Source organism: Pristis pectinata, chromosome 23 (assembly GCF_009764475.1).
Source record: "Pristis pectinata isolate sPriPec2 chromosome 23, sPriPec2.1.pri, whole genome shotgun sequence".
NCBI classification, from domain to species: domain Eukaryota; kingdom Metazoa; phylum Chordata; class Chondrichthyes; order Rhinopristiformes; family Pristidae; genus Pristis; species Pristis pectinata.
The window spans coordinates 16,784,176-16,798,715 of NC_067427.1; the positions used below are offsets into that span (position 1 = coordinate 16,784,176).

Here is a 14,540-nt window from a genome sequence, read left to right on the forward strand (position 1 = left end):
GCCATGCCTCAAACAATTGATAAGTTTCCAATGAACAGCATCATCTTCTTCTTAAGATGCCCCTTGGGATTGATGATTCTACTTCAGTTTTGTGGGTTCTGAGGAGATTGGTGAGGTCAAGATGAGAAATGATGGGGCACAAAGCAGCTGGTGTGCTTCTTCTGCTATCTATCATGGATTTCTCTGAGCTCCTGAAATGTGAAGTTTGAAATTCTCAATACTACCCTGAATATTTTCTTTCCACCTTTGAGTAGGGATTCCCAAGAGGCAGTAGGATTTAGTATTATTTTTCCAAAAAGTTTTAAGTACATCCTTGAATCACTTCCTTTTTCTGCTTGGTAATCTTTTCATGTGGCAGCATTCTGAACAGAATGTCTGTTTCAGGAGTCTGGTGTTGGGTAAGTAGATCATATGGACTGTCCTATGGACCCAATTGACTGTAATTAGGGCCTGTGTTGGGGATGTTGCACATTTAAGTGATTTGCTTATCCTTCCCATGGATGTGGAGGATTCACAGAAACAGTGCCCCCCTCAAATTCACTGAAAGGATAAGCGAACCAAGGTCTGTGTCCAACATCCCCAGCATTGAGGCCCTAAATACATTCAGCCAGTTCAGATGGGGAGGCCACATTGTTCATATAGGTGACACCAGATTCCTAAAACAGACATTCTGCAGTATGTTTCCAGTGCCTTGAGTTGCCTGCAATAGTTCAGGTCTCCAAAGCTTTTCAGAGGGCATCCCAGATTGTGTTGATGTTCCTGAACACTGTTTCAGCTGTATACAACTAAAAAGTAGAGAGTATTCCACTGCACTTTGTGCTTGAACCTTATGGAGAGTGCAGATATTTTCGAGAATCCAGTGGTCAGTCTTGTGCTGCAGTACATTCAGTCTCTGACGTGTTCCAGCAACCAAAGGGGTTGGCCTGGTTCAGTTTCCACCCACACATGACCATTTCAGAAACAAGTGAATAATGAAACGAAAGATTTAGTAGATTGCATTGATGAGCTAAGATGGACCAAAATGGATTCCCTCACCTATTTGGATCAGGTGAATATACTGAGCTGTTCCCATTTTTGCCTCTTGCATATACTGGTTATACTTGTTCATTCTGTTCTGTTAAAAGCCACTGGATTCAAAAGGTAGATCTGATCATTAAATGAAAGAGCAAAATTGGATGTCTTCAACTTGTCAGCTTGAACATAATTCTTTCCATTGCTGTGTGAAACATGGGGGTTACATGATAATAATGTAACACGTTCGGGGACTCCTGATAATTCAAAAAATTACTTCAACAAGTCAACCAGAAAATCGTAATAAAAGCTTAAGAACTAATTTGAAAGCAGGCACTTCAAACATCTTTGATCATTCATTCCATGTACAAGTCCCTTTCCCAGGGATCATACTGACACACACGCCCAGTAAGAACAGCTTCATTCCTGCTTCAACTGAAGGAGAGTCAGATCCTGGTTGTCGGTTTGTGCTCTCTGCTCTGCCTCCTTTTTCCCATCTTCACTGGGGCTCCCAATGCAATCAAATCCAATATTTCATCTCTGGTTACCATATCTTGCAGTGTAGTGTGCTGCACTAATTTATTTTCTCAGCTGGTGGACAGGAGGTCATTCTGCAGACATCAACCTTTTCTCTCTATCTCACAATGCACTTCTTCATAAACTTCAAAAGACACAAGATCTGGTCATTTTAAATCTGCTGCTCAAGAGGTTGTGCACAAATGGAATGCCACATTCTCTACATTAGAACTGTGACTGAACTTCAGAAGTACTTCATTGGTTCTAAAGCCTTTTAGGAAAATGCTAAATTCTGAAATCTGCTGTAGAAATGCAAGACACGGGATTTTATTTCTCTTGCAGTACCTTGTGATTAGCATGTACACTGACAGTGCTCCAGAAAAGGTTTTCCCTATTGAAGGAAGAGCATGTTAATTAATATATTCTTTAACAAGTGTCACAGAATGCATATCCTTCCTATCATCTAATTTGGAGCAATCAACAACATTCTGGTAGAATGTAACTCACAGATGGAGCAGTGCAAACTGATAAAATGTTTTATATCCTTGTAATGCAAGAGGCAAGTTTGTAAAAGGTGTTGGAGGAAACAGACAGTTACATCCTCAAATGAACACCACTGTGCCACAACTTCTATCTTGGAACAGCATACTTCCTGATTTTGTGCACACAAGATCTTGTTGCCTCATCTAGTTTTAAACTAAGTTATTTAACTTTACTGGGGCCTGGATACATCACATGACTCGATTTTTGCAAAAATAAAGTTCCTTGTACTTTTTTGTTGGCTTTCCTCTTGAATTCATAAAGCATTTTTTAACCTATTAAAACATCCCAAAACACTTCATAGGAACAGTGTCAAACAAAATTTGACAGTCACATTTAAATTGCTATCTACCAAGGCTGACAGTGCAAAGATTCAAGGAGATGTAGCCTAAAACCCGGTCAAAAGCTTTAAAACGTTTTTTAAAAAAACATATTGTTGGAAACACTCAGCAGGTCAGGTAAAATCTGTGTTATACGATGAAGTGTTAACATTTCAGATCAAAGACCCTTCACCAGAACTGAATGCAGTTTTGACAAAGGGTCCTCGACCTGAAATATTATCTATTTCTCTTTCCACAGATGCTGCCTGATCTGCTAAGTGTTTCCAGCACCTTCTGTTTGTTTTTCAGATTTCCAGCACCTGCAGTTTTCTTATTTTTATTTAAAAGAGCTACACATGTAAAGGATCTTTCATGATCCCACTGGTCAAAAAAGAATAGAGGACTAAGGAATAGGAGGCTTTGGCCTGGGCCAGTGAAGCCACAGACAATAATGGCAGTGAGATACAAAAAAGGCAGGATTGGAGGAGAACAGAGGGTTGTTGAGCTGGAGGAAGTTACCAAGATATGGAAGGCTGAGATCACAGAGTCATCTGAAAATTAGGTGCTGCTCGATTGGAAACAAATGTAAGTTATTGAGCATAGAGGTCAAGAGCGATGGACAAATGGAATTCATGCAGGTTGGAACATGGGCAGAGTTTTGAAAGAACTGAAATTGTCCAAAAAAGGCAGATCTGGCCAGAATAATGTTGAAACGGTGAATTTGTTTGTATCTTTTCAGAACAATTGAAACTTAAAGCTGTCTCTTAATGGTACTGGTCTTTAGAAATGGACTGGACACAAAAGACACAATGATGGATTTAGATGCTATAGATTTGCAGTAGCTGCAGATATCAAACTATAATATGAGAGGCAGTAACTCAATCAGGAAATACTTGATGTGCTGTATTGTGTAAATTATAACCCGCACTGTGTTAGTACTGCAATTTTAGTTTTAAACAATTGAGTGCTGCAAGGGAATTACCAGTGAATTTAGTTTTGATTGTCTGTAGCTGGTGAAAATATAATTATTTGCAATTTTTAAATTATATACTGTGGAAAAATGTCCTGTCTTAGACTGTGGATTCTCTGACAGTCTAAAGTTTTACCCTTTTAAGTAAAAGGTCAGATTCTATTCATTAGAATGATTTCAGTATATAAAAAGATTCCTGCCCTCCATCATGACTTATTTGGGAATGGTTTGCCCTAACAGGTGGTAAGTTGTGGCAACATGGAATGCATTTTCCATAAGCAGTATTTGTGGCAGATATCAGTGTATCATTGGATATACACAACAGAGTAAAAGGATATTAAACCCACAGTACTTGTGCTAGCACTTTAAACAAGCTATCCAATTAATTCTCTCCCTTGTCCTATCCTCATGGCCTTGATTTGTTTTCCTCTTCAAGTAGTTCTTCAATTCTCTTCTTAAGATTACTTCCATTAAGTCTTCCCTCAATCTCTTCCATTCTAAGAACAATTCCCTACATCCCAGAAATTCCTCATCATTGGCTAGTAGATAGATACTTGAAACACAAGGTGTCAGCTCTGTAGAAACATTGGGATTGCTTTTGGATTCTTTCAGTCATATATATTGGCCTCAGCAGCCTTCTTTTTTGTGCTGTAAATGTCCCAAAGTGCTATCAGAATCATTCACCATCTGGTTCATGAGCTTGGACAGCACAATCTGACCTGAGAAAGTAACATGGTGGACTTTGAGGGATGGATGCAGAAGGAGCAGATTTCAATCACAGTTTCTGATAATGCTGGTTAATCTATCATAATCAAACCCCACCGCTCTGTAAAAAGTTCTCAAAACGGCTCTTAATCCTTGCATCAATTTTGTGATTGTTATTTTCCTGTAGGTCTTCTTTATTCTCACCATTTTTCTGGCAATGTTCTTGACAGGATACAGTGGTAACAGATAATAGTGTGAGAAATGTAGGAATCTCCACAATGGGACAACAATGTATGGCATCATCACACTGGGGGAAACACTGTACGACTCCACAATTCCACATAGCACCATCATACGAGTCAGAGAGTAATACAGCACGGAAACAGGTCCTTCGGCCCAACTAGTCAATGCCAGCCACAGCATCCACTGCAGGGACACCCTGACAGGCTCAAATGTCAAAATGGGAAACCATTACATGGGCACGACCACACTGGACACTATACTTCTTGGGTATAATCACAATGGAGAACTGTTGCGTGGCTCCACTGGGCCAGGTCACCTCCATCTGGTAGCTCTGTTGCATAGGGACATCCCTACTTGACAGCTGTGAATGGGGACAATATTGCAGTGCCGTACCACATTTTATTGGAGGGCCTAACCTTCTGATGAGCAATCAAGTATGAAAAATATGTAGACATCTGCAATACCTTACATCACAACAGAGCAATAAAGTATGAAAAATAGTGTTTACATTGTAGATAAAACAAACCACAGAAAATGTTGGAGATACCCCGCAGATTAGGCTGCATCTGTGGGAAGAAAAACAGAGTCAATGCTTCAGGTCAGAGACCCCTTGTCAGAACTGAAAAGACCGAAACAGAGGGTAGGGGAAGGGGATGTCTCTGATAGGGTAAAACTGGTGAAAAACTGTCAACAAAGTTAGCTGGTCAATGAGTGAATGGGAGCAGTTAGAGGGTGAGGACATCAACAAAAGGACCTAGAGAAAAGAATGTGGGAGATGCAAAATGCAGAGGAGGAGGACAAGCTGAGGGGGTCAGGCTGGGCATATCCTCCACTCTCAGAGAACAAAAAACTGAGCTAATATTACAGATGGATGACTGATACAGACTTAGAAATCAAACTACCTGAAGTACCTTGAGCATCAGCACCTCATTGTCTGTCTGGGCATGTTGCGGCCTTTCGGACTCAATATTGAATTCTTTAACTCCAGGTAGGTCGAGTTCTCCTTTTCAATTCTGATGAAAGGTCTCCGACCTGAAGCATTGACTCGGTTTCATTTCCTACAGATGTGGCCTGCTCTGCTGAGTACTTTCTGCATTTTCTTTTTTGTTTTAGCTTTCCAGCATCAGCAGTTTGTTTGGATTTTCATTTACATTGCAGCCATAAAACACTTCAGAATATCCTGAGATTGCAGGGAGCTTTATACCACAGGACCCCAAATATATTTTTTGCTCTTAAACATAATTGTGCATTCCTTTTAACTTTACCACATCAGCCCTAAGGGCCCTGCACCCGACTTTGAAAACTTAGCCTCAATACAAATTCGAGTTCTTCCTATTATTGAGGGAGCAGTGCAGATACTCACATTTGGGAAGCTGAATATTGAAATATCTTCACAAAGGTGCAAGGAAAAGTAGATATGACCAACAATGGATGCAGTTTCATCAATATATAGTTCTGAGAAAAAATGGAACACTGTGACTGTGGAAGACTTAAAAGGATAAAGGGTTAAACGTTCAGTAGCATCTCATCAACAAGTGAAAAGTTAAGCCAAAATTAAAAAGAATTTTATTTGACAAAATACAGCATTGATATGACATCATGTGACATTGATCTTTCACACGATTTCCTGAAGATATGATTACTATTTCATCTTGCACTGCACAGTAACCAGTGACTTAAAATGGCTTGCATTTTTATTCACTGTAAATCACACCATCAATGGTACCTCTTGCCCTACTAAATGCCATTTTCTATATGTATTTTTATCATATATATATATATATATATATATATATATATATATAATGTCTTAAAAATAGAACAAAGCAAAGCTGCATTGAATTCAGCCCCTCCATCCACTCGCGAATGACTGACTGGACCTGCAAGAAGAGAAAAAGCATTGAGGAAAATTTGAACAAATTTGTTCATAATATCAGATGCCAATGTGAAACCCAACAACTGACTCAAATTTGTTATACGTTCAAGCAGCAGTGATATTTCAATGGGTGAAAATAATTATTTTGTTACACTGTGGTATCTCTTTGCTTTATGTCACTAAAGAAATTTTTCAAACTCCCAATCCTCATTCTGTATCAAATTGTCTCATGCTATTTCTTGTAAAACTTTCTTTATTAATATGTACTATCTGTTAGGAGAAACAAAGACTACAGAAAATGCTGCTGTTCTTTGTGAAATAGACAAAATTAAGAGGAGATTTTATGAATGTATTCAAAATTACCAGGATTTTTTATAGAGAGGGCAAGGGGCAGAGAGGGCAAGGGGGAAGGAGAAGAGAGGGCAAGGGGGAAGGAGGAGAGGGGAGGCAAAAGAATTTCCATAACATTAGGGAAATTTATTTCAAATCACAATATTGGTTTCTGGTGTATGCTGTCTTGCCCCCCGCCCAAATATTGCTCACATCAGAGAACACACAAACTGGCTGAAAATGAAAGACAGCATAAACCATCTAGTCACTGAGCAATCAAACACAGTCACTTCAAGCAAATGAATACAAAGGCTGTCCAACATCCAGTCAAGCAGTCTCTTGGAAACGCAAAGGAGATTGGATAATGAGGAGAGTGGGGATGAAGGGGAAATGCGGTAGGAAAGTATAGTCCCTTTATAAAAATAACAGTTAAGAAATTCCCATTCAACCATCCCAAAATGACCAGTGGCAGTTTATCAAAATTACAGTCAGAAGATTTTGTCCCACTTCAGAGACTTGAGTAAAAAAAATCCAAGCTGATACACACCCACACAGTACAGAAGGCATGCTACATTGTCAGTTACATTAGATTATGTAACTACACTTTATCTCAGGCAAATGGTAATAGAAATGGTTCCAAGGTGCTACTTCAAAGGGCACAGGAATTCTCCTCTCTGTCCTCCCCAATGTTTAGAATGAACTTCAAAATGTACTTCATTAGCTGTAAAGAACTGTAGGAAGAAAAGCACTTTAGAAATGTCCTCCCCCACCCCTCTTGGTGGCATGTCCCCTCTCACTAGTGGCAACAGGGGCTCAGTGCACGACAATCACAACCCATTTGAAACAGGGTATAAACCTGGTTACTGTAGTTCATCTGCCTGATTCAGGGGATTCTCTGGGCAACCTAATACCTCAACTACTGAAGTTAGCTACCTTGACAAAGCCCAGAGATTAGGATTTGTATCACTCTCTAGATTCTGCAGCTTTAGGCAAACACAGTGCCATTTCTGATCACATTTAGAGGTGTCCCAACTATGAAGAATAGAAAACATAACATTGAAAGGCCAGATCAGTATTCCTGTAATTTCATGTGTGTGCTGCGGTAAAATTTTAGCTTTGTGTTAGCACATAAATTCAATTCTAACACTACTTCCTTTTTAAGAAGCTCATTCACTTTCAGGAAATGTCAGTTAGAGAAAGCAAGGGTTGGTATTTTATTTCATTTGACAGCAACAATGGGCTGTAAATTTAGATGATTTTATGATTTCTGCCTCTCCTGGTTTGCTACTGAAATTCCTCACTGGAACAAGGACAAAGTGGACTTGTGGTATCATCAGTTGTACTGAAATTAGCTAAAGAATTAGTTTTGATATTCCAGAATGGGGTTCTACAACTTCCAAAAAGTGACAGTGTCTCACTTTTTGTGGTATCCAAGACAAAGTGGGAAGTTATTATTCAAAAAAAATCTTCAGTTGAATTGAGCAATTTTGAATGCAGTAGACTCTGTTATATAATGGAGATGTATAATAAAGGGGCGGCGAGACTCATTTTCTAAACAGTGTTTGCCTTTGTTTTACTGCAAATATTTCATACCATTTTACACAAGTCTAATTTTATCTACAAAGGCATATAGCCAAAGCAAATTGTCAATTTTCTCTCAATCTATCACTATCAGTAAAAGGTGGGGCTCTATTCTCCAGAAATAAAAAACAAAGCTGAGCGATGACCAGATGGACGTCATTATTCCATGAAAAATAACTTGATAATGTAGATTTAGAGTATGTTTCCGCTTGCAGGGGATTGCAAAACCAGGGTGGAATGAATAAAAAAAATAAGAAATGAAAAAAAAAACCTCTTTACAGAGTGACTGAAATGCAGAACTCATTGACACATGGAATAGTTGAGGCCACGAGTGAAGATTGAGTGGAAGTGAGGTAAATGTATAAGAGAGAAAGGAACTGAATATGTTGATAATGCATATAAAAAGCCTATAAATAAAGAGTATAAACACCACCCTTGGCGAGTTGGGCTAAATGGGCTGTTTCTGTGTTATGGCCACTTTGTAGTCTCACATGAATTGAGGCATATTGCACCAAGCATACAATCCTACACTTCGGCATCATTATGATTATGCTAAAGTTGCACATTTTAATCTGATGATGATCTAATTGAGATTATATAAAAATAAGCATTTTGAGACAATTCTAGGAGATAGGGCATCAACCAATTAGTTTATATTATTTGATATACATAACAGGCCAATTTGCTTTCTTCGTGCTATACATTTAATTACTTTATGATTTATGCACCTCTTCTGGTTTGCTGCTGAGATCTCCCACCAGAAATGGGCAAGGTGGACTGGGTCAGTTCCTTGATGTGAAAAAATATTCTTTTTTTGGTATTTGGGCTTCACTGACAAGGCCAGCATTTATTGCCCATTCTTAATTCCCTTTGGAAAGTGGTGATGAGCCCCATTCTTTGATCACTGCAGTCCATCTGGTGAAGGTACTTCCACAGTCCTGTTGGACAGGGAGCTCCAGGATTTAAACATGGCAATGATGAAGGACACAGGTCTGGATGATACATGATTTGGAGGAGAATGTGCAGATGATGATGACGTTGCCATGCACCTGCTGCATTCATCCTCTGGATGGCAGAGGTTGTAACTTTATGTGTTGCTGGAGTAGTGTGGGCAAGTAACTGTAGTGCGTTTTGTATTTGATACACTCTGCGACCACTGTATGTGAGTGGTGGAGGAAGTGGCTGATAGAGTGTCAATCAATCAAGCACCTGACTGGTGTTGACCTTCTTGAGAGTTGTTGGCCCTCAATCATTCAGGCAAATAGAGAGTATTCCATCATACTCCTGCCTTGTGCTTTGAAAATTGTGGGAAAGACCTTTAGTGTCAGGAGGAGAGTCACTTGTCACAGGATACTCAGCCTCTGACCTGTTGTACTGAATTGGGTGGTAGAGTTAGCCATATTTTTCAGAATAGGTTTCCACAACTTCAGTAAGTGAAAGTGACTGTCATTCAATTTAAAAAGAGCCTAAGGCAGCAGAAATTCAGTGGCTAAAAAAAAACATGATGAGTTAAAATACCAGGAGGACCAAAGTACTGAGCACCAAGGGTTTGCAGTCTGAAGGGTGCACTGTGGGCACAACAGCAATAGTTGGATATTGACTGTTCCTTGATATGAAAGGACAATTGCCCAGAATTTAATCCACAGAATCATACTCTTTGTTCTAAATGGTCTATCCAAGGGCATATGCTGAGGATGAGCTTTCTCCAACCTCATTATCATCCTCTAACTCAGTAAATAAAACTGAAAGCATTGAAGAGAGTTTAATAGTCAGAATAAAGTCACCAGCCACAATATAGCAGAATTACTGAATGTTATAATGTCAGAATCATGATGAGAGGTAATGTGACATTAATGATTTTACCAAAATGAAAAAAAACAATAATTGAGTTATAGATCTGAGAGTAGATGGTTGTGAAAGGGTGAAGGTAATTGCTTAATCTGCATTATAAAAAAGGCATCTTAGCCCCATGTGCTGGATTCAACACAGATAAGTCTGATTACTCAGTTAGGGTCAAATGCACCAACATGCAGTCAAGCACAAGTTCATCATGCCAAATGAAATTAATCAACATTACATTAACTACAATACAAAGCAGGTGGCCATGTTAGTGGTTCACACTGTGACAGCACGTACATTGGAATGAAGAGCCAAGTTATAAAAAATTTACAGATTTAAACATTTGCACTGTGCAAAAAAATATAGCTCCAATGTGTCTGTTATAATAGTGCTCGCATTAAGAGTAAATTATTAGCAGAAATTCCTCGGAAAGGACCTAACCACTTATTACGCAAATCAGCAAAAGAGATTTAAAATCTATTTGAAATAGATTTTTGATATTTTACTTCACAACTACACTACTTCAATGGAAGGTGCCAACTGTTGATCAATTAGGTAGCACTTGTATAACATATTAAAGCACAAAATCTAAGTATCCATCATTGTTTGAATGAACGATCTGCCATCTCAGACAAACCACAGACATCATTTGGACAAAGAGCAGGAGCATTCTACTGAGAAAGAGGGATCTGCTGTTCAGCTCTGAAAACTTGGTATGCACAAGAGAAAATTTCATACTTAACTCTCACAAAAATAACCACACAAATTAAATCAAACTCCACATTAACCATATAACAATAGATTTATCCAACCTACATTTTGATAGGAAAATGCAATTTACTCAGTTGTTTACTTATTCCCATACTAACACCCTGGAGATTTAAGTAAAAGAAAATGATATTAATTCTTTTAAGTCTTTTGCCTTCCATTTGCTCATTGTTGTGTAATAAAGTATGTTCCTCCACTGATTAATTCTTTATTGAATTTGGTAACAAGAGAACAAAACAGATCAATCCTCTTACAACAGAAACACAGAAAATAACAGATACACAGCTCATCAAAAAACAAGTCAAAGCATCTGTAAAGTAAAATTGGGCAAAATGTCTTTTAGCCCATAAAGGCTTGGTCACTTTTTTTGTAGGTCCAGCATGTTCAGCAGGCAAGGGTTAATACGATTCCAAGTTCTGGTATCAGTTAGAAATGAACTTTCAGCCTCATTACTTACTGATTTGTGGATCCAAAACCACTTCCAAACCCTGCAAATAATGAAAGGACATTCAAGAAATTAGTCTCAGCTTGACCAGATCTACCCCAACAATCACTCAGATATAAAAGGAAGAAAACCTTCTATTTTGAGAGTACTTTTCACAATCTTAGTCTAACTCTGCTTTATAAGAATGACTGTATTTCATTGGTTATAACCTGAGGGAAATGTGACAGCCAACTGGCACATATACTCCCAGAAGCAATCAACAATCAAACAAGTGACTAGGTATCATCTAAATGATGCTGGTTGGATGATAATTATTAACCAGGTTAAATCTCCTACTTCTTTCAAAATAGAGTCTTGGGGGGTTTTACATCCATTTAAGATGCGAGGAAAGGATTTATTTTAAGATTTTGTAATAAAGACACACTTTTGACAATGCAACATTTCAAGTTTACAGGGAAAGTTATTAGAATATTTTTTAAAAATCAATTGCCTCATACATTCATTCAATTTGTTATTGGCTGGTCTCCTTAACACCATGCTCCTGTCCCATCTCACATGCCTTGAAATCTTTAATGTCAAAAAACTTACGTATCTCTAGCCTGACTATACTCAGCAACTAATCATTGTTAGCTCTCTGTGGTAGATTCACAATCCCCTGAGTTAAGAATTTTTTCCTTGACATAAATCTTTGTAACTCTTCCTCAAAGGGATGCAGAAGCAACCTTTAAATAACTTTATGGCAGAGGGAAATAGATACTTGATGAACATGGAGGTGAAAGGATTTTGGGGATAAATGGAAGTGCAAAGTTGTAAACATAACCAGATCAGGCATGATCTTTTTGAATGGCATACAGGCTCAAGATGTCATTCTGCTGCACCAAATTCAAATGTGTCTCTGTCCCAACTTCTTATTCTGAGATTATGAACACTAGGTCTAAACTATCCATCCAAGGGAAACTGTCACTCAGTTTGGGTTTTGTGCTCAAGTCATTGGAATAAAAAAGAGAAAGCAAATTATTACAGCTCCAAAACAACAGCAAAAAGCACTAAAAGTTACTTTCACTATCGTTATTTACTGATGATACCATCTAAGGCTCATGCACCATCTCCAAACTATCAAATTAAGCAGATGAGGTTACAATCAAAACAGCCATTATCTTACTTAATAGTGGACTGAGCTCCATTGGCCTGCCCCTACTTGTTCATATGGTCGGCAATAAATATTTGAAAGGTATAGTCTTCAGTACCCACAACAAACTGACTTCATCCTTCTCCTTGGCAATTGGCTAAACTTGAAACAAATGAGGTGTCACATCTAACCCCGAGATGAGCTTCAGACCCCATATTACCACCAGCAACTATTAAATTACCCATTTTCACACTGTAATACTGACCAACTCAGCGCTCATCTCAACTCATTCACTGCTGATGCATCTTAGACCTTGTTTCTCGAGTTGATAATTTCAAGGACTCTACAATTCAGGCCTGAGATTATTCAAAACTCTGTTGCAGTGTCTGAAATCACAACAAGTCCCATTCACACAGCACCCAGCGTCTGCTAAATAATATGAGCACCTGGTTAAACAATACAATGTTAAATACTACTCCTTTCCAAACTCTTTGTTGTCTTGTTTGTTCCCATGTCTATAACCTCCTCCAGCTCTACAACCTTTAAAGATAGTTGTGGCCTCTGGCTTCTTGAGGATCCTGCTTCTGCCAAGGTCTGAAACTCTGGAATTCTCTCCTTAAACCTCCTTAAGCCTCTCATTAAATACTTAGCTTTTGGTCATCCACCCTAATGTCATCTTGTGTAGTATAATGTCACATTTTATTTGATAATGTTCTCAACTATCTAGGGACATGTCACCATGTTAACGATACAATATAAATAGTTTATCATTTCATACTGAATATTGACCTGTGAGTCAATAATCAATCCCTCTCTGGAATTGAACAGGTTGAAGAATAAGCAAAGTGGAAGTTGCTGCATCAAGTTGAAGAACTCCAACGAACGCCACTCTGTAATATGCTTGAGCCTATAGTATTCCCGTTGTACTGTTCCAAACAGCTGAATTTTTCTGTGCACGTTCCTGGCCCTTTCAATCAGTCAAGTACAAGTTGTGACTCATTCTATTCCAGAATCCCAAACACAGAATCTAAACAGACAGAATAGTACTTAGGAAGTCTTGCATTGTCAGGTGTTAACCATTTAACCCTTTACTATTTATGTGATTTTGAAATGCACAAATTTTCGTCTGTGATCCCAGCTCTTACTTCGAGTACTCTTTGGTACTCTTATGTTAAAGAGTAACAAACTTTAACGAAGTTACATTTAACATACAAAACTTTTGTTAAAACGCACTCAAGAGTATGGTGCAGTTCTGGTCTCAATATTACAGAAAGGATAAGGAAAGTGTAAGAAGAATTTACAAGATAAAAGAACTGAGTGGTTAATATCCATCAGCAAATATTGAACGGACCGGCTTTCTATGCAGGAAAAACAATTGGAATTGGCCTCATAGCAGGATCTAAAATTATGAAGAGATTGGTAGGGTAGACAGAAGTTATTTCCAAAACCAGGATCGATAAAATATAAAAATGGTCACCAATATATCCAATGGAAACTTCCTATCCAGGCTGTGGTGCAAATACTAAACTCACGGAATGCTGTGGCAAATAGTACAAATGCCTTTAGTTGCAAAATAGATATAAAAAACATGAGAAAGAGACAAAGAGAAAATATGCAGATAGAGTAAGATTAAAGTGGGGCAGAAAGTAAAAACCAGCAAAAGCAACTTGGGCTGATTGGTCTGCTGTTGTGCTGTAAAATGCTGAAACAGTATACTCCATTCACATCCAACTTCAGCTGAAAGTATGGGAACCCTTACCTCCTCCGCTCGATCCAAAGCTCGAAAAGTTGGTCCCTTGTGTGCCAAAACCAGATCCCTGTTGTGATACAGATCCAAAAGTTGCAGCATTGGATTGACTTGCTAGGCTTCCAAAGGTCTGTGCATTGGGATTGCTTACAAAACTGTGTTAAAAAGAATAACAATTCTTAGAAATTATATACAACTGAAATGTAATTGAACATAAAAGGTACAGTCTTAAAGCAACATGGCAATTAACCCTAACCATTAACAGTTTCTCTTTGCTTATGTTCACCTGCTGAACGTTTCCAGCATTTTCTCTATCATTTATGTCATGTTATATTAATATTTAATTCTTCGGATGTCGACATCACTGGCAAAGCCTACAAATATTTCTGAGCCTAAGATGCTCAAGAAGCAGTGCTGACCTTACTCTTGATCAATGCACTAAAGTTGATGTGGTAAAGGTGCACCCATTTTGGTGTTCACTACTGAATTCCAGGATTTTGCCCCAGTAACAATGAACAAA

The 14,540-nt window shown here is 38.4% G+C and overlaps 1 protein-coding gene and 1 long non-coding RNA gene across 2 annotated transcripts in view; both read right to left on the reverse strand.

Moving 5' to 3' along the window:
• The window catches only part of LOC127582183 (uncharacterized), a 53,106-nt gene extending 47,375 nt beyond the window's left edge, over positions 1–5,731 (reverse strand). The window contains exon 1 of the long non-coding RNA XR_007958069.1: positions 5,669–5,731. This is a non-coding gene — a long non-coding RNA (uncharacterized LOC127582183). The remainder of the gene's footprint in view (positions 1–5,668) is intronic.
• A 171-nt stretch (positions 5,732–5,902) lies between these two features.
• nup214 (nucleoporin 214) overlaps positions 5,903–14,540 on the reverse strand; it is a 98,010-nt gene continuing 89,372 nt past the window's right edge. Inside the window, exons 34-36 of the mRNA XM_052037469.1 lie at positions 14,033–14,175; positions 11,157–11,187; positions 5,903–6,185 (exon numbers count right to left, since the gene is read on the reverse strand). Of these exons, the coding sequence (XP_051893429.1) occupies positions 6,149–6,185; positions 11,157–11,187; positions 14,033–14,175 (211 nt within the window). The 3' untranslated portion in view covers positions 5,903–6,148. The remainder of the gene's footprint in view (positions 6,186–11,156; positions 11,188–14,032; positions 14,176–14,540) is intronic.